This window comes from Peromyscus leucopus, chromosome X, assembly GCF_004664715.2.
Source record: "Peromyscus leucopus breed LL Stock chromosome X, UCI_PerLeu_2.1, whole genome shotgun sequence".
NCBI classification, from domain to species: Eukaryota; Metazoa; Chordata; class Mammalia; order Rodentia; family Cricetidae; genus Peromyscus; species Peromyscus leucopus.
The window spans coordinates 119,312,620-119,339,336 of record NC_051083.1 but is presented as its reverse complement, the minus strand read 5'-3'; the positions used below and the strand labels follow the sequence as shown (position 1 = coordinate 119,339,336).

General features: G+C 42.5%; 1 protein-coding gene across 1 annotated transcript; it reads left to right on the top strand.

The window, feature by feature from the left end:
• The first annotated feature begins 701 nt into the window (after window positions 1-701).
• Window positions 702-26,717, top strand: Map7d3 (MAP7 domain containing 3). Its single transcript, XM_028889900.2, has 18 exons — window positions 702-837; window positions 5,147-5,239; window positions 5,492-5,575; window positions 6,790-6,953; window positions 8,424-8,532; window positions 10,013-10,105; window positions 12,274-12,962; window positions 13,612-13,739; window positions 13,986-14,158; window positions 15,444-15,570; window positions 17,068-17,209; window positions 18,371-18,478; window positions 19,403-19,456; window positions 21,167-21,265; window position 21,380; window positions 22,018-22,204; window positions 23,759-24,138; window positions 24,935-26,717. The coding sequence occupies exons 1-18, from the start codon at window positions 771-773 to the stop codon at window positions 24,940-24,942; spliced, it is 2,706 nt and encodes a 901-aa protein (XP_028745733.1). The 5' UTR covers window positions 702-770; the 3' UTR covers window positions 24,943-26,717.

Below are 26,717 nucleotides of genomic sequence, written 5' to 3'. Positions count from 1 at the left end.
TTTCTCTTTAGTTTCCTTGTCTGTATGGTGGGGACAGTTAGTGGTACATACATCATAGGATAGTAGGGGGACCAATAAGTTTTTTGTATTACTATAAGTGATAAGTGTCATGTTACAAAGTAAAATACGGGTACCCACTATTACCCTTTTTAGTTTATAACTCCTACATCATTTGAAGACTCAGTGAGCTCATCAAAGTGCTTATCCTATAGACCCTTGTATCTTATCCACTACCTCAATCATAACCTGCCTTCCTACAACCAAGTGTCAGCATATACATTAGTTAAGAGAGGTGGCACATTATCTAATACCCCCTCTCCTCCCAAAACTGGGCTTTTCATGTAGTGTTCAAAGGTAGTAAACTCATAGTACAGATGCTTGGCAAATGATCTTTAAATGATCCAAATGAACTTAAGGATGGGGAAATATCGAATGTTATAACATTCCTAGGTAGAGGTGATAAAAGGAAAGGAATGTTCAATGGCTAAGTAGGCAGCTGATTGGCTGGTGTCCAGAACGCATCACTATAGAGCCTCGAATATAAGAAACGGTTTCTTCAAAGTTAGTCGCTGGCCAGTCAGTCGGTGTAGCGACCCAGCATGTGAGTGCTAATGCTACCAAAATTGAGGGTCTCAGGGCAGTGCGGGGACTCCCCGAGCCCCGCCCAGCCCCGCCCCCCGGGGTCCCAGCGAGGGCCCCGGCAGAGGCAGAGGCGGCGCCTGCGCCTTGCCGCCCAAGAACCACCAGTGGTTCTCAACTCCGCTCCGAAGATGGCGGACCACGCTTTTGCGGGTATCAGTGGCAACACATCTTTGAGGAGTCTACGCGAACGCTTGGGTGAGTGGGCTGGGAAGCCCTCAGGGGGATAGCGGCCCCCATGGGGGCAGTGCGGTTACTGTAGCCCCAGGGACCAGCAGAGTGGCGTGGCTGGGCAACTTTTCTGTGGGCAGTCCCCTCGTCCTATGTGGTCTGTGGTCCCCTCATCTCCCTGAACACCCTGGGATGGTACAAGAAAGACCGGAGGCCCGGGACATAGGAGAGAAACGGTTGGTCAGTGCTGTCAACGGCCCAAAGGCTCCTGCCTGACGGGTGCCATCGAACCCGGGCTTCAGCCCTGCCTGCCGTCAGAGACCAGTGACACCCGCGCAATTGCAGGAACACGCAGGGATGAGTGGGCGCTGGTGCGTGCTGGGCATCGCTGCAGTCGGGGTGGCCCTGCCAGGATCAGGAAGTTTGGGGTTTCCCAGTATCCCAGAATGTTGGTACTTTCCATGTCAAGGTCAAGGGAGGAGGGAACTGGGACTTAGGGCTTAGGAAGTTGGGAAGAGACTTGATTCTCTGCAAAGTTGCTCTGCAATAGCACGTGACTGTCCCTAGCCTGAACAGAATGAGAATCTACACCTAGCAATGCTTTCTCCTCAACAGGTCCTATAATCAAAACTTTTCCCGTCTAGGGGAGAAAATAAAAAGCTGGCAGGGGTGTGTTACTCTTACCAATTTTGGCCGCACCTGCTTAATTCAGGAAATTGTGTGAGGAGGTAGTATTTCTTGCTGGTTGCTTTCGGCTTGCTAACAGTCTAGTTTCCTCAGATACGCCTGTGAATAAAATGATTTTGATTGCTATTGAAATCTTTAGGGAGTTTTAAATTGTAATTAAAAAATTAATTTAGATTGGCTAAGATTCGAAGACCGTATGTTACTGAAGAACACTTTGAATCAACTTTTCAAAAGTGTCAGAAGCAAGTACACTTTTACCACTCCATAGGGGCAAAGTAATATTCCTTGAGCCTCTAGTTGATTGTAGACTCTAGAGGGTTTGCAATCAATTGCTATGTTGTTTATTGACATTTATAGCTCCCTGGTATTAGTGTAAAGTAATGGAAATTAGCTAGCGTGTATTCCAATATATTGAAGGAGCTGTGGTCTGATACCCCCTAACATTGTTTATTAAATGTTAGAAAATAGCTAAACTTATGAGGCAGTTGTTTGCATTTACAGCACTTCAAACTTAAAAAGCTTTAAGCCATGCAAAAGAGGGGGGATTTGACGTTGTTAAATCCTGATCCGTTGTTTACATGCTAGCTGCCTCTTGTACATTAGGTTGGATTTGCATAGTACACCAGTTGAACTGCCCTCCTGGTCTCAGCCTTTTCTGTAGGAGTAAAGGGGTAAAGTCAAGTGAAACGTTTTTGCCAAAAGGTCAATTTCATCGCCTGCTAGAACCTTGACTGCATGAGTTAAAAGGGTGTCCTAAACAACCTCTGTGGGGTGCACAGTGCCATTTACATACATACATTTTATAAATGTATGTATGTATGGATTAACACTCATTAGATGAACATACATGCACTTAATGGGTTTTCTCCGAATTGTAGTAGGCTAATGCTATGTATTGAAGAACTACACTTATTTTATCAGAACACATTTCATATTTTCTACACAATTGTTTTAAATTAAAACTGTTCAGCCCTATGAGCACATAAAACTTTGTAACTAACTTGTCGCTTTTCCCTTCTTGTTTGTTTAAATCCACACATGGTTTCTCAGTTGAGTACAGCTTACTCAAAGACAGGCTCCTATAAAAAAAATGCAGGCAAAGCTACTGAGGCTGAGAGCCAGATTATCAGCGTCTTAGAGCTGGAGAAACCTTAAAGTTAGTCTAGCAGCCAGAATCCCAGACTCAGAAATCCTGGGCAGCTTCCACAGCTTGAATGTGTGCTGTATTAGACAGGCTGGTATTTGTGTTAATATTTAGAATGGGACAGTCTGCTTGGAAATGTGCTCTTTTTTTTCTTTTCTCTTTTCTTTTTTTTTTTCCTTTTGTTTGGTTTTTGGTTTTTTTTCGAGACAGGGTTTCTCTGTGTATGTAGCTTTGCGCCTTTCCTGGAACTCACTCTGTAGCCCAGGCTGGCCTTGAACTCACAGTGATCTGCCTGGCTTTGCCTCCCAGAACTCGGGAGGAAATGTGCTCTTAACCATTGTAGCTGCTGGGCATAAAAGATTACAGCAGTTTCTCACCAGCCTTTATCTGTAAGCTTTCAGTAGTCATTTCTTCTCCTGGAATCAATTGTTGCAGACCAAAGAAAGTTTTAAAAAACGTTTTCTTCTTTAGAGAACAGATTGAAAAGAATTTGTGCTAGTATGCTACTCAGAATTAATGTGTTCACAAAAATAATAATAGTAGTTGAGTAAAGCAGAGACGAATCTAATCTTTAAGTTTAACTAGGTTATAGTTTATCTGAGCTGTTAGGTCTCTAGGGCTTACAAACAAATCCTTTTTCTTTTTTGAAATTAAGATCCCTGGGGTAGCAATCTCAGGGTCATTTTCAAAGTTACCTCTTAAAATGAGTCCCAGGTAGCTTTTCTCCAATGCAGCCAACATCAGAAACCATTCATTCTGTGAGCACTGGGCCAATCCCTCTAGCACCTCAGTTATTTGAATCTCTTAATAGTTAATAACCAGACTTGAGGTATGACCTGGAGCATATTTGCTGTGCTTTTGCACAAAGGTAAAAACTAAGCCTGGCAGTGGTGGTGGACGCCTTCAATCCCAGAATGCCCTCTACCAGGCAGGCGCATCTCTGAATTCAAGGCCAGCCTGATCTACAGAGCAAGTTCCAGGGCAACCAAGGCTACCCAGAGAAACACAGAAACCCTGCCTCAAAGAGTCAGGAAAAACAAAAGTAAACAAACAAAAACCTCCGAAAACAATTTTCAGTGTTCTCCATCCAGGCCCTTGCCCAGGATTGTGGGGAATTTTAGATGCAATCATCCATGGAATTCAAGGTTCAGGAATCCTCTAGACTCTGTCTAAATGTCCATTATAATTTTTCTTTCTTTCCCTCAATTTACATATCACCTTATTGATGTTTACTGACCACTTTTCTGCATGTCAACAGAAGGCATATATATCTGGTATAATTTATATGTATTTGCCTTACATGTTTCAAACCTTAACATTGGCTGTCCTTGTAACTTCACAGTGCATTAGAATAGAGCCTTAGGGGGCATGCAGGTGTGCCTTCATGGGGGAAGGGTACATTGCTTAGCATATTAGAGGCCCGGAGTTCTATCTCAACCACCACAGGAAGGAAGGGAGGGAGGGAGGGAGGGAGGGAGGGAGGGAGGGAGGAAGGAAAGGAAGGAAGGAAGGGAAAGGAAAGGAAAGGAAAGGAAGAAGAAAAAGAGCTACTTTGTAAACAGTTCCAAGTGCTTGAGTCCCACTCCCGTAGGGAAGGTTCAGTCTTGTTTTGAAAGCCACTTGGGTAACTAGTGTACAAATAGCCTAGAAAGTACCTGATATGGGGAAATTATAAATGTCTTATAATATTTGGCTCAATCTCTGAGTATCTAATTGTTAGTACATTGCTTCTACATTTGAGTCTATACATTCTTAATTTTTAAAAGATTTTGATTTTATGTGTGTGAATGTTTTGCCTAATGGATGTAAATACACTATTGGCATGCAGTGCCTGTGAAGGCCAGAAGAGGGCATCGGGGCCCCTGGAACTGTGAGTTTAAGACATGTCAGATGCCAAGTACGTGCTGAAAACTGAACCCGAGTCCTCTGCAAGAGCAGTGCTCAGAACCATGGAGTCTCCTCTCCAGCCCAAATTCTTCATTTATTTTGACAAAACTTTTCCCCCTCAATTTCTTGCAAAATGTTAAAAAAAAAATGGTGTAGCATTTTGTCTGACATTTTAAACAGCTGTTCATCACTGACCTTCTTACTCATCTACCCGCTCTTGTGCTCCCCTGCCATCCACAACTGGAACTGTCTTCATCTCCACAAATGCCACACACTTTCCAGTCTTTTATTTTTTATTATTTATTTATTTATTTATTTATGGTTTTTTGAGACAGGGTTTCTCTGTGTAGCTTTGTGCCTTTCCTGGATCTCGCTCTGTAGACCAGGCTGGCCTCGAACTCACAGAGATCTGCCTGCTTCTGCCTCCAGAGTGCTGGGATTAAAGGCGTGCGCCACCACCGCCCAGCCCAATCTTTGGTTGACCAAGATTAAGCAGTAATTTTTTTACTTCACAGAAATGATCTGACCTTTTACCATCAATGACAAATGGTTGTTGGTTGCTGTCCTTGTACTAACCATTAATAGCTAATGCCTTTTCCTTATTTCTCTGTGTTCTAGCTGCCATGGCTCAAGAACTAGCCGAAGAACGGCGACGTAAACGTGGTATTAATTCTTCTGCAGTTACTACTAAGAGATCGTCATGTACACCTGGTATACTTTCAATAATGTCTTGATATATCAGTGCTGTAGCTTTCAAATTTGATATCATAAGTCGGGTGGTGGTGGTGTACACCTTTAATCCCAGCACTCAGGAGGCAGAGGGGGGCATATATCTGTGAGCTCGAGGCCAGCCTGATTTACAGGACAGCCAGGACTGTTACATAGAGAAACCTTGTGTCAGAAAACATAAATAATAAATACATAGAATTAATATAATACTAATGGGTAATTATTTTTGTGTAGTTTTAGATGGTTCTGTCCTTAAAAATGATATCAAACAGCAATTAGCCAAAGAACGCAGAGAAGAGAGGAAACGTCAGCAAGAGGGTATGTATGTTACATTTCCCTTTATGTCACATTTCCCTTTATGTATATGTTATATATTTCTGACTTGGTTTTAATCACTTTGATTAATTTGTTTATATGATATATTGTAATTTTATGTAAAATATTATATGAAATTAAGTCCATTTACCAATCCACATTAAGAAGGCTCATGAAGAACCTGTGACCAGATTATTTAATTTTGAAGGAGTAGCTTCAGTTATCTGAAAACTGAGGCCTGGAATTTCCTTCAACAATTGTGGAAACAAGCAGGATGGGGTTTCAGTGAAAATGGGACTTGGTATAAATGAAGACTTCCTACAACTTGGGAGCATGCTTTTTTTTTTTTTTTTAAAGATTTATTTATTTGTTATGTATACAGCATTCTGTCTGCATGTACCCCTGCAGGACAGAAGAGGGCACCAGATCTCATTATGGATGGTTGTGAGCCACCATGTGGTTGCTGGGAATTGAACTCAGGACCTCTGGAGGAGCAGTCAGTGCTCTTAACCTCTGAGCCATCTCTCCAGTCCGGGAGCATGCTTTGTAATTATATGTATTTCTTCTTTGATCTAAATCAACTCACGGAATAAATGCTCAAATTTATGCAAATGGAATGCTATAAATGATCTTCGTTGCAGTGGTGATGTTAGGGAGGATATTTGATAATTGCACAGATAAGATCCTCTGGTTGTAGTCAGAAACCCTGAATATAGTAAAGCATGCCCTTCCAGCTTGAGTTGACTTCTAAGTCTATTCCTGTAGCGCCCACTTCTTTAACAGTATCTGGAGAGATGAGGACTTTGAAAGAAGTTTCAGAGTAGAATGAAGCAAAATATAGATTCAGCCCATGTGTTCTTTAATTTATGTTTTAAAACACAGCATGTTTTTCTGATACAGTTTGATCTTAGCTCCAACTAGCAAAATACCACATGAAAGAAAACATTTCTTCCTGCTTTAGAATTTTAGTTTGGATAGGCCAAGAGTCATCTGGTTTAGAAATGCCAGTTCTTCCCAGTACAGTGAACACCTTGTGAAAAGTGGTTCTTTAGTGGCCATATGTATTTACACACATGAACTGTCCATGTTATTTACTGGACCAGGCTATGTTCTCTAAGAATGATAATGAGATAGAGTGACATTTTTCCTTCTTTGTGTTTAATGTTGAAAACTTTGCTTGGCTTTAACACCATGAAAATGTACCTGGACTGTTTCAGCCAACAAGGAGAAACAACTGCTTGAGAAAGAACAAAAGGCTAAGGTACAGTATGAAAAACAGTTGGAAGAAAGACACCGCAAACTGAGGGAACAGAAGGAAAAGGACGAACGCCGCCGAGTATCTGCAGAAGAAAAAAGAAAACAGAAGCAGGCGGAAGACAAAGTAGGCAACGTCGGGGTCTGCCCGTTCAGTGGCCGTTGTGTGCAGCTCAATTACTGCTTAGCCTTGTCTGCGTTCACTGGCCCTGGAGAGAGGAAGGGAACGGCCTCAGTTTTTCCTATTTTTTTTTCCATTTTCCTTACCCTCCTCAGTCCAAGTGCTTCAAGAGTAATTTCAGGGAGGAAAGAGGAGGTGTGGAGGTCCAGAAACGGAACTCTGTTGGCCTTTAGAATGCAATCACAGCGTACCTTGGCTTGGGTTAGCTCAAAACTGTTCGCTAGCAGCTGCATAAAGACCCCAAACCTACCACCCCACCTCTCGCAGGTCCCATCTGGCAGGCCGATTTCTCCAACTTACCTAATCCTGTGATTCCCTGAGAGAGTACAAATCATTACAGTTTTGAGAATTAACAAACATAGAATAGGAACAATACCAAGTGAGAGAGGGTTCCTGGTGGACAGAGACAGTCCATCTTAGTAAAAGAGGAAGTTGAGAGAGAAAACACAGAACGGAACAGAAGCAAATATCAGTGTAGACAGAAGGGGAACCAGAGACATGGCGGGAGAAAAGGCAAAGGGCAGCCACTCCAAAGAGCTGGTGGGGTGAGGCCTGGCCACAGCCTGGTACATGGACATTCATTGTAAGGAGGTTAACAGGTTTCTCTTTGGCCTAAGAGGAACAGGGCAGGCACTGTAAAGATGGTCTTCTGTAACAGTTGCTACTAGGAAGTAATAGGAAACCTCTGGCCCTGAAGTTGATTTGCTGGCTGGAACACAGTCCATAGTATATTATAGTACAGGAATGAGAAATCGCCAAGCAAAGAACTCATTCCTAAACTTGTACTTAATCTACCACAGTGTGGCATGTGATTTGTGTAGCTGTTATCCTGACCAGTTCAGGTTGCAGGTGAGGTCAAGATAAACACACTACTCGCCTTAAAACAAATTCTTACTGAGCACCAGGATTTAAACTCTTATAGATATGAACATCATAGATAAAAATAACTTTGGCATAGATTTGACATAGGCATGTCACCTTTTCCTGTTTCTTTCCATATACCAAAAAAGGGAAACTACAAAATAAACTATACTATGTGGTGAAATACATGACTAAGGGCAGCCAGCGGAAGTGAAAGCTGAGGTGGGCAAACTGAAGTAGAGGTATGATTAGCATGCCTAAAAGTACACCACCCAGGCTTTGTACCTTGGCTGCAGAAGTCTGCCTCTGAGTTTCCTAATGAGAAAAAGCGAAAAGGGAAGCATGGCCAATTTCTTGATGTAGTATCCACAAAATAAAAAACTAATAATTCAGGGATAGCACTGGTATTCATTGATGAAATTAAAACTTGTCTCCAATTCATTTAGACTTTCACCTACTTGAAAAGGAATGCAGTGATGGGATTAGTTTTAGAAACAATAATTAGTGGTAATATAATAGCCACATAAAATGGCCTGGCATTTTTATTTTAAACAGGAGAAATTCAAGGCTGTTGTGTCTCGTACAATGGAGCGATGCAATCGTGTCGACCAACGACAGAAAAGGTGGTCGTGGGAGGGCGGTGCGACCAACATTGACAAATCTGGTAAGTAATATAGTTAGTTGTTCATTTGGGGGAGGCGGGGTTTCCAGACAGGGTTTCTCTGTGTAGTCCTGACTGTCCAGTAGACCAGGCTGGCCTCGAACTCAGAGATCCGCCTGCCTCTCTCTCCTGAGTGCTGGGATTAAAGGCATGTGCCACCACCACCTGGCAATAGTTGCTAAATTTAAGTTCATTAATGTCCATTTTTAACTGTCAGTTATTAGTAGATGGCTATATCTGCAACATGTTCTACTCCTTATGTCCTAAATTTACAATCAACACCAAAATGACAAATACAAAGTCAGCTTAGCCAATCCTTGTTGTTTTTTGTTTGTTCATTTGGTAATGAACTCAGGCCAAGGCCGGAGAAATAGGTCAGTCAGTAAAGCACTTACCTTGCAAGCTTTAAGACTCGACTTTGCTCTCCAGAACCCACTTAAAAATAATCCAAGTCTGTTAGTATGCACTCATAAGTCCAGCACTGGCAAGGCAGAAGCTGATTATTATTTCTTGAAGTATGTCAATGAAAAGAGTACATGACAAAGTCACATGACTGACTGGCTTACAACTCTGGGGCTATGCTCATCACGTTATCAATTCAAGGAATTTCATGTGGCACAATAGTGTTAATGTGTACTTTATTTTACAAGTCTTAAAGAAAAGGAATTCTCGTTTAAATGGCTACCCCTCAGTATCCTGAGCTAGAATCTTTCAGATAAAATGGGAAGTACTTACATAAAGCCAATTGTTTTCTCTTATAAACAGTTTTGTTACCTTGTGACATCTATAGCAAATATAAATGGTTTTTGGTTTAAAAATAGTTATAATTAAATTATCCATTATACTTAGAAACCATTGTGGATTGTGTCTAAAACTAAAGATTACATATTCACAATTTAGGGAGATGGGTGGTGTCAACTTTAGGCATCTTCCCTATTAATTTTTATCATTTTCATTTTGTTTAGTTTTTGAGACAGGGTTCCTCTATGTAATAGCCCTAGCTTTCCTAGAACTCACTCTATAGACCAAACTGGCATCAAACTCACAGAAACCCACCTGCTTCTGCCTCCTGAGTGCTGGAACTAAAGGTGTACACCACAACCTCCTGGCTAATGATTTTTTTCCCTGAGACATGGTTTCTCTGTGTAGCTTTGTGCCTGTCCTGGATCTCGCTCTGTAGACCAGGCTGGCCTCAAACTCACAGAGATCCACCTGCCTCGGCCTCCTGAGTGCTGGGATTAAAGGCGTGCACCACCACCGCCCGGCGATTGTCATAATTTTCTAAGTTATTTTATTTCCACCTCAACTACAATAATGAGTAAATTTTTTAAGTTTGGGGTTGTAAACTACATAATATTTGAAATTAAATAAATTCTTACAAGCAAGAGTTAAAAAGAATTTTAAACTGTTTAATAAAATGAATGAGTCATTCTTGAAATCTTAGTCTCTAGGAAAGTAACATTCCTTTGCACTTCATATTTAGGAAAAACAGAGAGTAAACGAAGTTCCTCTCTGAATAGAAAAGACAACCAATTGCATTCCAATGTTGCTCTGGAACACGTAGACAACACGCCTGGTGAGTAAAGTATGGATCTTAAGTACTGGCTGAACGAAATGTGTTTAGCTCAGTTTTTATGTTGCTTAAAAAGTCATTCAAGAAAACAAACATGTGAGTATCATTATACAAAGTGAGCTGATTATATTTAGGAACATGTGTATATGTGCATGTACCAACAACTAATGAAAAGAGAAGTCATGGATCTGAAAGAGCGAGGAAGAGACGGGGGACATGGGGAGGTTTGGAGGGAAGAAACAGAAGGAGGAAATGATGCAATTATCCTCTAGTCTCAAAAGAAACTTAAAAAGGCATTAAAGAAACTGCAAGCCAAACTATCCCTTCTTGAACTAAAAGAATGTACTATGGTAAGAAAAAAAGAATTTTATCTTTCCATAAGGTACATAATTCCTGGCATATGATAGAGTCTAGAGCAAAGCTGAAGAAATAAATTAATTTTATTATAATTGGATTTGTACCGAAGGACTACTTTTTTGATTCATTTCAAACATTATGAATTTTCATTTGGAAATTATAAAGATTGGCCCTATTTTAAACAAAGCTTTAATCTGTTGCCTTTTTTTTTTTTTTTTTTTGGTTTTTCGAGACAGGGTTTCTCTGTGTAGCTTTGCGCCTTTCCTGGAACTCACTTGGTAGCCCAGGCTGGCCTCGAACTCACAGAGATCCGCCTGCCTCTTCCTCCCAAGTGCTGGGATTAAAGGCGTGAGCCACCAGCGCCTGGCTAATGTTGCCTTTTTTAAAATTTATTTTTATTTTATGTGCACTGGTGTTTTGCCTGTGTGAGGATGTCAGATCTTAGAGTTACAGACAGTTGTTAACTGCCATGTGGATGCTAGGAATTGAACCCGGGTCCTCTGGAAAGAGCAGTCTGCATGTATCCCTGCAAGCCAGAAGAGGGCACCAGATCTCGTTATAGATGGTTGTGAGCCACCATGTAGTTGCTGAGAATTGAACTCAGAACCTCTGGAAGAGCAGCCAGTGCTCTTAACCTCTGGGCCATCTCTCCAGCCCCCAACTTTCTGTTCTTACTACTGATTTTTACACAAAAATCATAATTATTGAAATATTTCTTTAAAGTAAGTTTTTATTTTTATATTTATTGATTGTTTGTATATATGTACATATACATGTGCACACAAGCTACAATGTGTGTGTGAAGGTCAGAGGACAATTTGTGGGAGTCGACTTTACCATGTGGGTTCCAGGGACTGAACTCAAGTCTTTAGGCTTAGTGCCAAGTGTCTTAACCCAATGAGCCATCTCAAAGTCCCCCCCCCACTCCCCAATGCCTCTTATTTTATAGATCTCACATTGTAGTCCTGGTGTACTCCAGAATGGCCTTAACCTTATAGCAATCCTACTGAGTCAGTCTCCTGAGAACTGACATTCCAGGCATCAACTCTTATACCTAGCCTCTTAAAGTGATTTCTCTCTCTCTCTTTTTTTTTTTTGAGACAGGGTTTCTCTGTGTAGCCCTAGCTGTCTTGGATCTCGCTCTGTAGACCAGGCTGGCCTCGAACTCACAGAGATCCGCCTGCCTCTGCCTCCCGAGTGCTGAGATTAAAGGCATGCGCCACCACCACCCAGCCTGTTAATTCTGTTCTAAAACAATCAAGTGTGGAGTATTTTGTATAGTTACCTATAATGGTAACTGAGCTCTCTAGGCCTGGCTCAACAGTTAAGAACACTTGCTGCTCTTCCAGAGGCCCCGGGTTTTGTTCCCAGCATCCACATGGCAGCTCACAACTGTCTGCAAATCCAGTTCTAGCGGATCCAACTTCCTCTTCTGGCCTCTGAGGGCACCAGGCATGCAGGCAAACACTCACACATACAATAAAAATAAATAAAGCATTTAAAAATGTGGTTGAGATTTTGAAATACAATGTTTTGCTGCAAGTATTCGTTTTACAGCGCCAGTTTATTTTCATTTGTAGTGAAGCCCTGTGATTACAGGACCTCTGTTGTTGATGTTGCTTCTGAAATACTAAATTTCTGATGGTTCTACTCTGTTAATGGTACATTTCACTGAGCAGTTCCTACAGTGTGTGAAATTCCTGTACTTCCTATTGAACAGCCTTTCTGTTCTCATACTGTGCACATGGAGTGTTTTTAGCTAGTCACATTACTACCTTTCTCTGGAATTTTACTCTTTTCTCATTCACTTATAGGAATGACCAAATACGTTTTCCGCTATGTGACTGTACCAATGTTTACCAGTGATGAGCTAAAGTCTTCCACAATGTTCTGTAAATCATCAGTGAAAATGCCAGTTCCAGCAAAATTAGAAATAACACCCACAAATAAAGTAGAAACACCTCTCAAGGAAGATGTGGAAAGACCAGCAAAGGTGAATGCAGAAACCCTACCCAGGATGAGCGTGAAAATACCCTCTCAGGCAAACTTGGAAGAACCATCTAAGGCGAATGTGGAAATAACATTCCAGAACCTGGAGGACATCTCTGAAGTTAAGGTGGATGTTTCTCCCAAGGTGAATAACGAAGTACTCGCTGATGTGAACTCAACAAGGCACCCGGAATCAAATGTTGAAGAACTACCCACAGTGAATGTGGATGCCTCCTCAAGTGTTGAACCATCCCCCGTCGTGAGTGAGGATTCATCCCCTGTCCTGAGTACCGGATCATCCTCCTTTGTGAGTGTGGAAATATCTCCTGTTGTCAGCATGGATGCCTCACCTGAGGCAAGCACAGATACCTCACCAGAATTAAGTACGGACTCAGCAAGTGCTGTGGCCTCAGAAGGAAATCTAGAAACATCTCCTAAGAGCAGCGGGGAATTTAACCTTGAGACAAGTGTGGAAGCACGGCATGGGATGAATGTTGAAGCCTCGCCACCCAAGGTGAGTGTGGAAGGAAGCACAGCCTAGGCACGGTGAGTGTGGAAGGAAGCACGGCCTAGGCACGGTGAGTGTGGAAGGAAGCACAGCCTAGGCACGGTGAGTGTGGAAGGAAGCACGGCCTAGGCACGGTGAGTGTGGAAGGAAGCACGGCCTAGGCACGGTGAGTGTGGAAGGAAGCACGGCCTAGGCACGGTGAGTGTGGAAGGAAGCACGGCCTTAGGCACGGTGAGTGTGGAAGCACTCCTTGAGATGTTGATGGAAGTTTCACCTCAGGCAAGTGGAGAAATGCCTCCCATGACATGAAAACACCTCCCAAGGCTCAAAGGAGAGACTCCAGAGATTTGTAAAGCAGTTAATGTGAAATACTTGGAGGAAAAAGGTTTTTCAGGAGTGTTCTGGACCATCCAGTGAGGTCTAGAAATGGAATTAGATTTTGAAGTAGAAGATTTTAAAAATTTATTTCTGTGATATACACACATTGTGTAACTTCATAGCCTAAAAAAAAACATATCTAATTTTCATGAATTAAAAGAAAATTGGAGGTTTCAGGGACTATGACTATTTTATTCAGAATATTTTCTTATGAAAAGAAAGGTATAGTATAATAATTGCTATTAACTTTTTTATCTTATTTAATTGGTATGTTCAGAACCCAGAAGTGGGCAAAAGAAGCATAAACCTTACCACCAAGAAACAGCTACCATCCCATATACCATGTTACAGATGGCCATCATCCCCCACACTTGGGTGGCGCCCACCTTCTCCCATGAAGGCTGTGTAAGTAACCTATTTGCATTTATTTCTGAAAGGCATTTTACTGGAACAAATGTCATATCAGTGTTTCCTAAATGAAATAATATAGAATGCAAGGTAAACAATTGGAAATGGGAAAAGTGAAGTAGCTTTATTTCTCCGTTACAAAAATTTCCAGTTTATAATTACCTTACAGTATCAATGCGTTGCATTGCTTATAATTATATACTGAAAAGTAATCAGCACACATTTGTTACTTTTTCTCAGCAGGCAGAATCAAAAGATCCGACCTCCATCTCCTCTACCAGTCTCATCAAAAGTATCAGCGAAGACTTCTCTATTGTATAAAGTAACCCCAGTTCAGAATATCCTGTATGTGCCAAATGCATTAAGTATGATAACAAAGAAAAAAGAAATTGTCCAAAAGCGTATGATCAACACAGGTAAATTCTTTCCCTAAGAAATTAATTTTAGCAACACAGAAAATCTTGAAGTACTTGAGAATCATCACAGTTTTATTCTGTATGTAACAGGACTTCGAGGAGTGGTCTTTCTTTTAGATAAAGAGAATTAACCAAACACTGGTCCAGTGGAATACTTCTGCTTACTCACCCCTCTGCTTGGAAATTTCATTTTTAGAACCATTGTTAGAAGCATAAGTTGGATGAGAGGGTTGGTCTATGATCCTTGTGGGCCATTCCAGCTTGGATATTAGCTTGTTCTTCAAGAGTTTAGCTACATGTGGTTAAATAAGTTTTCATCAGATACAGGCCAGTTTCCATATACATACATGGCATGTGGCATATCCTGATTTGTGTTGTATGCATGTTCACACTGTTACTTTGCCTGTAACATGCGTTTTTACACATGTCAGTGCTACTTGGTCTCAAATGTACTGGGAATTCAGCTTTTATAAGAAATTCCAATGAATTCTCTGTATCAAATGATATTTTTATTATGAGTTAGTCATTCTTAGTGTCTAGAAATTTTCATTTCTACATAATTTATCTAAAACAATAGTTATATAAACTTAATATTATAATATGCCTCCATGTTGAGACAGGCATGGTGGTGCATGCCTTTAATCTCAGCACTTGGGAGGCAGAAGCAGAACTCTGTGAGTTCAAGGCTGGCCTGGTCTACAGAGTGAGTTCCAGGACAGTAAATAGTGAGAATGTGTCTCTGTGTGTGTGTGTGTGTGTGTGTGTGTGTGTAGAGACAGAGAGAAACAGAGACAGACAGATAGATAGATACATGTAAAATACATCTTATTTTAATGATAGTCTTGGCTTCTTTTGTTACTTATAGTTACCACTGTATAACCACTTGTATATAGAGTTGTCAAAGTTCAGGTAGACGCAATAAAAATGATACACAAATTCCACACATATACCAGATATTATTTGATTGGTTGAGTATTTGAGACTTTTACTCTTCATTTGGATCAGGCATAGAGTCCTTGATTTACCTCTCTAAATAGGTAAGCTGAAGTAGAAACAGATCATTGCATTTTGAGTATTTGAATGTGCACTTGTTTGAAAGAGACAACATGCTAATTCTTTTGCTAGGGAGGAGTTGGCGTTTTGAACAATTCCCCTAATTAGCATGTGATTAATTTTTGTATGTGCTCATTTTTTTTAATGTTTGGGGGAGTCTCATTTATTTCTTCGCGGGGTTGAGAAGAAATAGATTCCCTAACCAACTGTTTCACATGTTTCTTTAAACTAGAATCTGGCAATAGAAGTATGCCCAGCAGTGAATCGGCCATGAAAGTTTCCATAGAGACTCACCATGCTGCTTTTGAACAAACAGGCAACAAGGAGAGTGAGGGAGTCCAGAAAGAGACAAAGCAAAGGTGATCACAGAATCGTCCTTTCTAGCCTTGAACTTGGTGGGAGTCCACACTTTGAAGTTTTGCCCTCAAATTCTAGGTTTCAAAACAGCAATTAACTTTTTCTCTGGTGAGAAGTCAATCATTGCTTTGTAGTCAAGTAAAGAAAGGAAGAAAAGCCGGGCTGCAGTGGCGCACGCCTTTAATCCCAGCACTTGGGAGGCAGAGGCAGGCGGATCTTTGTGAGTTCGAGGCCAGCCTGGTCTACAGAGCGAGATCCAGGACAGTTGCACAACACTGTGGTAACAGTGCCAGGGCTGTTACATAGAGAAACCCTGTCTTAACCCTCCCCATGGAAAAAAAAAGAAGAAGGAAGAAAGTAGAAAACACGGGGCTGGAGAGATGGCTCAGTGGTTAAGAGCATTGACAGCTCTTCCAAAGGTCCTGAGTTCAATTCCCAGCAACCACATGGTGGCTCACAGCCACCTATAATGGAATCTGATGTCCTCTTCTGGCACGCAGTGTACATGCAGATAGAACACCATATACATAAAAAAAAAGTATTAATAAAAAAAGAAAGTAGAAAACACTTGGAAAGGTGCTATAACTGGCTGAGCAGAGTGGTAACATCTCTTCACATCCTTTTCAGTCTCCATACATTCAGCACCATTAAGGTATGCTAGGCCAATGTAGAAAGAAACCAAGATCATTTCCGGGATTCCATCTCAGCGGCAGCACCCAGACGACTGCGTGATGTTTGTTTCTGTTTGCCTTCACTGGAAAGGCAGAGGGACGTGGAATGGGGGCAGACAGACACAGAGAGATAATGAGATTCATCTCTATGCCACCAGGGTCCCATTTAGCCAATGAATTAGTCCTAGAAGGTTGTCCCTGACAACACATTTCAAGTCCAGCTATGTTGACTTGAACTTGAAATGTTCTCTTATTTCATCTTGAGACCCATTTTGTGTTGTATCTTGTAAACCCCTGTCCACTGAGGACAAGGAATACTATAGTACTGACTTTATTTCCAAGTAGTGTTTAAAGTACAGTTGCTTGGAAAAAAGAGGAAGGAGATACTTTGAACAGCAAGAGATTTATAACTTGGAAATTATTGTTCCTTGTCTTCTGCAAGCAGAGCTAATTAGCATTTGAAAGCACTAAATACTGGCACACCATTAGACCCTCCTCCAGATTGCATATCATCATCCCTAGGTGAGCTTGGGTGCATTCACATTTAAATAAGACCAACATAATTAAAGCTCGACCATTCCTCTCTTGCATATGTGCACATATGTAAAGTAGTCATTCTTAGAAATCCTTTTGTACGCCCGAAGGCCTCATTTAAAAAGGGTCACATATAACTCTTGGGTAGTAAGAAGCCTAGAAAATATAGTAAATCTCCCATAGATGTATTGTATTACTATACTCAAGCAATTTCACCATAAATGCTTCCATACGCCTGCAAACTATATATGCTAGCTTCTAAGAAAAATACTAAAGTTATTTAAATACCCTCAGTGCTGCTAAAAAATCACAAGGTATGGCAGAGAGAGTGGAGGAAGTCCCAGCAGAATTCTCACCTCGCAAAGATGAGCAGCAAGCAAAAGATCTGGCATTGAGACATTTCGAGCCACCGGAAGAGCAGAAAGGACAGCTACAGGTTTGTAGCCTCGCCACTGCTGCTGTACCAGCGACCCTGCTTAGAAAGTGCAGTTGCGGGGGGGGGGGCGGAGAGATGCTCAGCAGAAGAGCATGCTGTTTTCCAAGCTAGTTAATTCAGCACACATGGGGCTCACAAATCAAATGACTGACACAGACAGAAACTATAATAAAAAAAAAAAAAAAAAAAAAAAGAAAGAAAGTGCAGTTGCGGGGCTGGAGAGATGGCTCAGAGGTTAAGAGCACTGGCTGCTCTTCCAGAGGTCCTGAGTTCAATTCCCAGCAACCACATGGTGGCTCACAACCATCTGTAATGAGATCTGGTGCCCTCTTCTGGCCTGCAGGGAGACATGCATGCAGAACACTGTATATGTAATAAATAAATCTTAAAAAAAAAAAAAAAAAAAAAAAAAGAAAGTGCAGTTGCGATGCTGAGTAGCCAGCTGGGCCACTGTGCTGCAGACAGCATTCTCGGGGGGGCGGGGCTGCACTGCAGACAGCATTCTCGAGGGGCTGCACTTTCACATTGCAGTCTCCAAAACCCACGTGGCCATAGCCCAATCTATATTCCCAATTTCAGGATGTCATTCGTCAGAACTGGTTACATGTAATCTCCTTAAATGATTGTGTCTACATGTATTCCTTGGCAGGGAACCTTTACAAACTTTTCCATAGCTTTTAAGGAATGTAAGAAAGTTGACTCCTTGCTGTGTTAATAACTCAAAAACACATGCTTTTAAAGCAATAGTTCTCAACCTGTGAGTCATGACCTGTTTGGGAGTCGAAGGATCCTTTCACGGGGGTTGCCTAAGACCATCAGAAAACACAGACATTTACATTACAATTCACAACTAGCAAAATGAAGTAGCAATGGAAATAATTTTATGGTTGGAGATCGCCACAACACGAGGAACTACAGTAAAGGACCCCAGCATTAGGAAGGCTGAGAACCACTGATTTAAGGAAGGCACATGTTCAGAAGTGTAACCTTGATGTCTGAAGCATTTCAGACATTAGCCTCAATCTGTGCTTTTTAACAAGGCTTTGAAAATGGGTAATAAATGGCTACCAGGCTTGCAACTATTTAATTTTTTTCAGCTAAAAACTTCCTTGTCATCCAGATATTTTGAAATTAATGATATTTTGGCACAAATTTTCCTAGAAAGGGAACAACACCATGATGAAATCTCAAGACCTTGCTGAAACAAGAAAGAAGGAACAGGAAAAGATTATGCTACAAAATTTGCAAGAAAGATTAGAAAGGAAAAAGGTAATTCTCTGTTGCATGTGCTTTGTGTTAAAGCTGGGTGCAAGTTAGCAACATATTTTTCCGAAAATCCTCAATCAGATGTGTGTTAGTTCCCAGCTGTCTGCCCACTGTGGTGGCCCATCCAAAGGTGCTGACTTCTATATAGGAAGCTACCCTCTTACTGGTGCTATTTGTACCTCATGGATGGCATTATAGCAATGTCTCAATATACCCAACCTGTAGGACCAACGTTCCCTTTAGCAGGATGACTCCAGGCTGACAGTGGTTAGTGGAAGTTTAGAGTTTCTTCTAGACTGGGCAGGAGATGGCACTACATATGGGGGTGGGGGTGGAGGTGGGGGGGAGTGGAGGCCTGTTAGAAAGGCCGGTGTTTGTAAGGTAGGGCCTCATTTTATGTAACTCCATGTGGTTCATGTAGAAGTCCCTGCCGAGGCTGGGCTACTGCCAGGTCTCTGTCACTCTGAGGCAGCCAGCAAACCACAGCTCCCCTCACCTTATGCAGTGGGTAGAATTCTTATCCCTCCCTAGAGAACATCGTCCTCCATCTTCGGTTGGTTTGGGGACAAGATCTCTTAGAACCATAGCATCATTGAAGCGCATTGTTTTCATTAATGTTTGCCTGCCGTGGTCTAAGGGTTCTAATTGCTTTGCAATCATATGTTTAGTCTGTGTGAAAATGGGAACACGGAATTGCCATTTGGGTGTTGGTGTTGTATAGAAGAACAATTGCTGCCATTCACAGCATTTTATGGCTGAAATCGGGACAAAAGAGGAACCCAGCTGCTGCCCCAAGACTTTTGTTAAGTCTGTGGCTTGGGGACAATTACAGGCATTGCTTGCTATAAAATGGGGTAATCACCTGCTTCAGGGCCACTATTTTTTAAAATCTCTTTTACATTTTCATTTTTATTTCCCTTTGAATAGAGGGTTGAAGAAATAATGAAGCGGACAAGGAAGACAGATGTGAATGCCTCAAAGGTAGTCTCCACTCCCACCAGAGTGTGTATGAGTTCCTCTTGCTTCCTGCTCTTGGCATCTCTTCCTTTTTACCTGTCTGGTGGTAATGAAGTATGATGGCCCATTTGGGTTTTCCTGGTCCTTAAAAACCCAGAGCTTGTTTTTCTGTCTCTAGTTTGCTTTCATGTTCTCTTGCATGGATGCTTGCTTAGGTCTTCTTGCCTAAAATGTTGGGGTTAGTTTGTCTTTTTCCTAGTGTTCTAGATAGTTCCTTGAAGGCTCTAGGTCCTACTTTTGTTGTTATATTTGTAGCTCTCTCCTCTCCCAGTCTGTGCCTTGTCTTATTGTCGTTTTCTGCTGGGGAGAAGCTGCTGATGTCAATGTTGAATTGATCAACATCTTCTGGTAACGTAAGCACTTTTTGTGCACTTACTGAACATTTGAGCGTCACTTTGGTGACATGCTTCTCCCATCACGTGACTATGTTGTCACCTGCCTTTCCTTACTGACTTACGGGAGTTTTTGCCTGCCCTAAGTAGGAGTCCTTTGGAGGTGTGTGTTCCTATCTGTTAATACCTTTTGGTGAACCCGAATTCTTCATTTCAGCAAATGAACTTAGACCTTCCCCCTTTCTAGTGACTGCTTTTTGCATCTGTTTTCTATTTGCTTCTCCTAACATGTCTTCTGAATATAGCGCATGCGCTCAAGGCTTGTGTTTTCTCTACATTTGAGCCAGTTACATTCATTTACAAACTGCTCTTTTTACTAGTCATAGTTATCCCCACCACCAAGGAGCAGCACAGTGTCTGATAGAAATGTCATTTCTGACGTCATTTGAGTCACCGCCTCAAAGCTCATTCAACTCCTTGGCCCAAGACCTTTTACATCAGCAGCTGCTCCCGAGTTCATCTTGCTCTTTGCTGACTCTTCCCACTCTGGCTTCACTAGCATTCTGAACAGAGGGTTGCTTCGAGCCAGGGTTGTAAAACCCTGACAGTCACTGCCTGAGGAAAACTCTTATCTGCCTTTATGCCCCATAAGAATTCAAGCCTGGGGACCTTGCCTTAGCCAGCGCATTGTTATTGCATGGGTATATAACTGTAAACCTCAGAGACTTGGGGGACTAGATTGGAGAAGTGGATGGAGAACTAGAAGGACAAGATGGGAGATGAGGAAGAGCCTGACAGGGAAGAACTAGGTGGGTAAGAACGAGATGAGAAAGACCAAGATGGGGCAGAACTGAGTTGAAGGAATCAAGATAGCACTTAGAGGGAACAGCAGGAAGATGTAGAGAGGAATCAGGCAAGAAAGGAGCTAGGCCTGCGAGCAGAATAGAAGCTGTGGAGAGAACTGACTCAGAAGAATAAAGTGTATGGACTAGTTTCGTGTGTCTAGATTTATTAGTGAACCCCTCAGATTAGTCTGCCACTGGTAGCATCTCTTCTGGAACTCTGGGTGAAGGCTGTCGAGGGTCTGGATCCCAATAGCTTTTGGTAGAGGAGGAATGTGAATTGAAGGCTGTTGGTTCTGCCTGTACTCTTGTTCAAGGAAACAGTTTATCCTCGAGTATCGCCTTAGCTGAAGGACAGAATTAAAGCCAGCTGCCCATCATGAGACCAGTTAGACCGATTTTTTTTTTTACCCTTTATTCAAAATGCCAAAAATTAGTCATCGGTCTAGTCTTCTTACTTCTTTGAAATTCTAAAACATGACTTTCTCTGCTAACCATAGGCTTCAGAAATATCTGGTAATTGCCTATCCGAAGAGGATGAAGCTGATGATGAAGGCGAAACAGAAAGTGATGAGGACTCCCTTGAGATGTTTCCGCAGGTTTGCTTGGTCCTCATGGTTAGACACTGAAGCAAACAGTGGTACTACCAAATGATGACGGGGTTTAAGCAGTCTCGTGAAAACGCAGTCCCAATACAGTGACTAGAGCCTCAGGGTCTGCTTTTCAGTCAGGAGAGCTGAAGGCAGTAAGGACATTTGAAGAAAAACCAGACTCAAAGGCAGATCGAGGGCAAGGGTAGGGAATCAAGGAATCATTCTGACCTTTGACCCATCAGCCTTTTTTTTTTGTTTTGTTTTGTTTTGTTTTGTTTTTCGAGACAGGGTTTCTCTGTGTAGCTTTGCGCCTTTCCTGGGACTCACTTGGTAGCCCAGGCTGGCCTTGAACTCACAGAGATCCGCCTGGCTCTGCCTCCCGAGTGCTGGGATTAAAGTCGTGCGCCACCACTGCCCGGCCCATCAGCCTTTACTAGCAAAGAGATTCCTTAAAGAAACATTCCCCATCACTACCAGTGAATGAAGAGTCAGGCAAATTAGTGCACATGCTGGACAGGCCCTCAGCTGGCCTGTCACATGGAGGCTGCTCAGGCTTGACTGGGCCCCAGAGCCTTGGCTGCCGGCCTTTCTTGCCTTAGGCAAGGACAGACAGACAGACGGACACACACACATGGACACACACACGGACACGGACACGGACACGAACACACGGACACACACATCCTAGCACAGCAGGATCGGAGCTTTGATTTCTCTTGTCTTGGTTGAAATTCCAGCTTTCTCTTCTCCCCCTCTAGGAATGAAAACATTAACCAAACACAAAAAGTATCACAAAAATGCCAAAAGAAGGCCCCCAAAGCTAGTGTTTTTGCAAGCGGGATCAGGTAAGGTTGATACAGAGAAGAAAATACATTTTAATGGGAACACGAAAGCTGCCAAACAAAACGACCCAAAGGACTCCACGACTCAAGCAAGGGGCATCAAGTGAGTCACTGAGCACTGTCTTTATCCAAATAGATGTGGGGAAGGATGGATGACAGTCTTAGAATCCTGAGCAATGTTTATTACTGCTTGAAGACTTAGTTTGCCTCTACCAAATCTCATGTCAAGCACCCTACTTAATGCAAACAAAACAGTGCCCACAGCAGTCTTGCTGGGTCAAGATCATCACCCTCATCTTTTTGGTTTTTCAGGGCAGGGTTTCTCTGTATAGCCTGTCGTGGAGCTCGCTCTGTAGCCCAGGCTGGCCTCCAACTCACAGAGATCTGCCTGCCTCTGCCTCCCGAGTGCTGGGGTGCACCACCACTGTCTGGCACCCCCATCTTCTACAGACAAGCAAACTGAGGCACATACAGGCTTTAGGCTTTATTTGCCAAATTCAAACCCAGATTCTTGTGACACCAAATTACTTGTGTTTGCATGGTGAACGAATGTGCTTTCATTTATTGAGTGGATACTCGATATTCAAAGATGTGAAAATACTATCTCTTTTCATTTTCACTGTTACTTAGAGATGGATAATCATATTCTCATTTCACATCTGGGTAAAGAGGCTCAGAGGTTAAGTGGGGCGGGGGGCAGTGGGAATTGTTTGTTGAAAAGGAACACTGCCCAGATGATAGCCTAAAATATTCTAGAGCTCTGAGGCCCACTGGAGTGGTTGCCAAGGGGCTAAGTTCTGGTTCTGGTTGGAAAGGGGCACCGCATTCAACTCCTGTACCAGTTCTCGAGTTGCTTCTTACCATCAGTGTCCTTAACTGACTCTAAGAGGGGCAGCGGGGATCTGCAGAGATGGCTCAGTAGGGAAGAGCACTTGTTGCTCAAACATGAGAACTCGAGTTCAAATCCCAGCATCACACAAAAAGAGCCAGGTATGGCCACATGCCTACCTATAACCCCAGTGATGGGATTGGGGGCTAGAGACAGGAGGATCTCTAGAGCTTGTGCAGGCTGCCATTTTAGCTCCAGGTTCAGGTAGAAAGTGGTAGAGCAGAGCATCACGTATCCTCCTGTGGCAGCCTCAGTGCTCATGTGTATGCACTCTGTGTGTGTGTGTGTGTCTCTCTCTGTCTCTGTCTCTAGTGTGCACTCGTATGCTCTCTGTCTCTCTCTCTGTCTCTCTCTAGTGTGCATGCGTATGCTCTCTCTGTCTCTGTCTCTCTGTCTCTCTCTCTGTCTCTCTGTCTCTCTCTCTGTCTCTCTCTCTCTCTGTCTCTCTCTCTCTCTCTCTCTCTCTCTCTCTCTCACACACACACACACACACACACACACACACAAAACACACACAGAGTTCCTGGGTTTGGGCATGCTCAGCTGCTCACGTGCCCTGGTATTTTCAGGGTACCTTAGCACTGTCTAAGATACAATTTGAATGCCAGTGTGTTCTGTGACCTACATGGTCCCTTCCAGTCTTTTCATTTTAGGATGTGGAAAGTGTGTTTATTATATCCAAGGCACTTCTCGGAGGTTAAATAAATGATAAAGCTTCTTTCATGGTTTTGGAATAGCCAGGATTCTAACTACAATACTTCATTCCAGGATGCCTACCAAAAAGCCACCTACCCGAACAGTAAAAACCAGAAAAACAAGAGAAGCCAATCCCACCATCCGATCTGCTCTAAGTGTCACCACCAATCAGGAGTGGGTTTGTGACAAAATCATAGACTTTAGTCACTTGACCGAATCACCTGTCACAAAGACCACTGCTGGTAGCAGCAGACACCATTCGAAGGATCCTATGACAGCTCACCAAGCTCCTCAGGCACCTTCGGACACTAAGAAGAGAGGCAAATCTGTTTCTGCTCCTTTGACGAAGGTTTTTTCGCAACTTAACCTAGCTGGAGGAACAACTGATCTCGAAAATCCCTTTTCCTATGGCTGTTCCAGGATGGCATTTGGAGGAGAGGAAGAAGACAGTGGTGAGTCTGCAGGAATGATCTAGAAGAATCTTCCATTAAGTTATATTTGAGAGAATAGATAGCGATAATAATTTCTGCACCCTGCATCTCCTATCACATATAAAATATAAGTTTTCAAAACCTGGCTTCCGCCAGGCAGTGGTGGCGCACGCCTTTAATCCCAGCACTCGGGAGGCAGAGCCAGGTGGATCTCTGTGAGATCGAGGCCAGCCTGGTCTACAAAGCGAGTTCCAGGACAGGCTCCAAAGCTATACAGAGAAACCCTGTCTCAAAAAACCAAAAAAAAAAAAAAAAAAAAAAAAAAAAAAAAACTTATCAGGGCTGAGAAGATAGTTGGGGGAAACCTTTAGGACTTGAGTTTGATCTCCAGCACCCATGTAAAAAAGACAGGTGTAATCTCAGCACTGGGGAGGCAAACAGGAGGAGCCTTGAGGTTTGCTGGCCAGCCAATGTAAGCTGAGTCAGTTCCAGATTCAGTGAGACCCTGTATTTATTTAAAAAAAAAAAAGTCAAAGAACCAATAGAAGACACTGGACAGCTAAACCTGGCCTCCACACTGGGACATAAGCATGCATATGGGCATGTATAGGCATGCACGCATGCCAAAAACAGCTCTCCTTGCCAAAAGCAGTATAGGTTCTTCCGGTGTTGATGGACATTTAGAGAAGAGCAGCAGGGTGTCAGAATGTTCAGAGGGCTTGGTCAGGGAGTCAGCCCAAAGGGAGACTGGGGTGAGTTACCTCGACACCATAAGCACCTACTCGACTACTCTTTTCTTCTCTCCCCTGATATATAGATATATAAACCCCATGGAGCCTAGGAGATTGATCAGCTTCCACTCCGCATTAAAACTCCCAAGGCCAAGACTCAAAGCTGTCTCCTCCATACTTGAAACTGGCAAAGGAATTTACCATCAAAAACCAGGAAAACAAAAAATCCCATGCAATGGTCACCTTGTTCTCTAGTAAGAGTTTAAGTAAAGAGATTTGTTTTCCTTGTCAAAACTCTCTATTGTCTCTTTCTTGGACTTCCTATCAATGGATGTATGTCAAGGGATTCCTCAAGGATGTTTTCTCTAAATGATCAATTTCAGTCCCTCAAACAATCCTATTAAAGGAGTGTCTCTATTCCAGGATCTCTTGGAAACCCTAACAGAGTTGATTCTGGTTAGTGGTGACACTAGAAACACAGTCTGCTCTCTCTCGTAGAGCATACCAGACTGTGTGAGGAACTCGGAGTGTTCACTACAGTTCTGCCCCAGTGTTCCTAAGAGACAGCAAAGGTTGCAGAGGAACACACCATTATCGCCTATACATAGGTACTTTTTTTTCCAGAGCTGAGGACCGAACCCAGGGCCTTAGCGCTCTACCACTGAGCTAAATCCCAACCCCCCATACATACACTTTTTAAACTTAGCTGTCATCCCTGTCCAGTGCTGATACCTCCAAATGCCAGAACCAGAAAACCTAAGTTTGGAATCAACAGTATCTTTCATGCTCTCATCAGTGTTTCATCTTGAAGTACCTAGCAGGATTTATGCACAAAATGAGCTCTATTTTGTTGTGACAGTACTTGGCTGTTGTCTCGCAGAGTACGATTACTTCCTTTAAATAGTGTGTACTTAGAGCCTTTTCTGACTTGCTCCCCAGGCCTGTCCTTCAGTATCCACTCAGGCTTGGGACACAGAAACCAAGCATGCTTGCCTTTTGTGGATGCCTGCCACAAGTGAAGACAGGAGCAGTGCTGTTCTTCAGTTCTGGTGCCAGGCACACAGACATACACATGTGTGCATTCGCACATGTGCACACAGGTGATGTGAGTCCACAAAAGTAGCAAACACATTCCTTGTCCTAACACCAACAAGCTTCAGTGTTGAGTCACGAATGGTTTAAAATAGGCCAGTGTTCTTTGGCCACCAATCTGGGATTCCCAAAAGGAGGTGATTTTATGTTCTGATTCTTGGTCCTTTGCTACCTTTGTTATGTATTAAGGCAGGAGGCCTTAGCTTTAAAATCTATTTTTAGATACTACTTCTTACATGTAGACAGCAAAAGGCAATCATCCTAAAAGATGGGCTTCTGATGTTTTTCTCTACTAATGTCATGTGCTGAAATACTTTCTGTAAGTATGTGCCATATGAAATAAATGTCTCAGATAAAACAAGCCTTGTTTTCGTTATAATAAAAATGCACTGGTGGTGATGTAAAGGTGATACCAAGTGTCAAGCAAGCTATGAATGCAGGCCACTGGCAAGTCTAACAAATAATAATCAGATCTATGCATTTAGTTGGTGATTTAGCAGAGTTCCAGGTTTGGAACAGAAAAAAAAATGCATCTTCAAACTCTGGTCTTTTTGTTTGTTTTGGGCTTTTAAGACAGGATGTCTCTGTGTGTAGACCCGGCTGTCTTGAATCTTTCTCTATAGACCAGAATGGCCTCGAACTCACAGACATCACCTGCCTCTGCCTCCAAAGTGCTGGGATTAAAGGCGAATGTCATCACAGTCCAGCAGAACCAGTCTTTATTCTTTCCCACCTGAGCTGTTATAGCTGAGGTCCATTGTTAAAGTAGGCTTTTTG

Coding starts and splice junctions, on each gene's coding strand:
- Map7d3 (XM_028889900.2), top strand. CDS start 771: ATGGCGGACCACGCTTTTGCGGGTATCAGTGGCAACACATCTTTGAGG. Junction 5,576..6,789: donor GAGGAAACGTCAGCAAGAGG/GTATGTATGTTA, acceptor GGACTGTTTCAG/CCAACAAGGAGAAACAACTG. Junction 6,954..8,423: donor AGAAGCAGGCGGAAGACAAA/GTAGGCAACGTC, acceptor TATTTTAAACAG/GAGAAATTCAAGGCTGTTGT.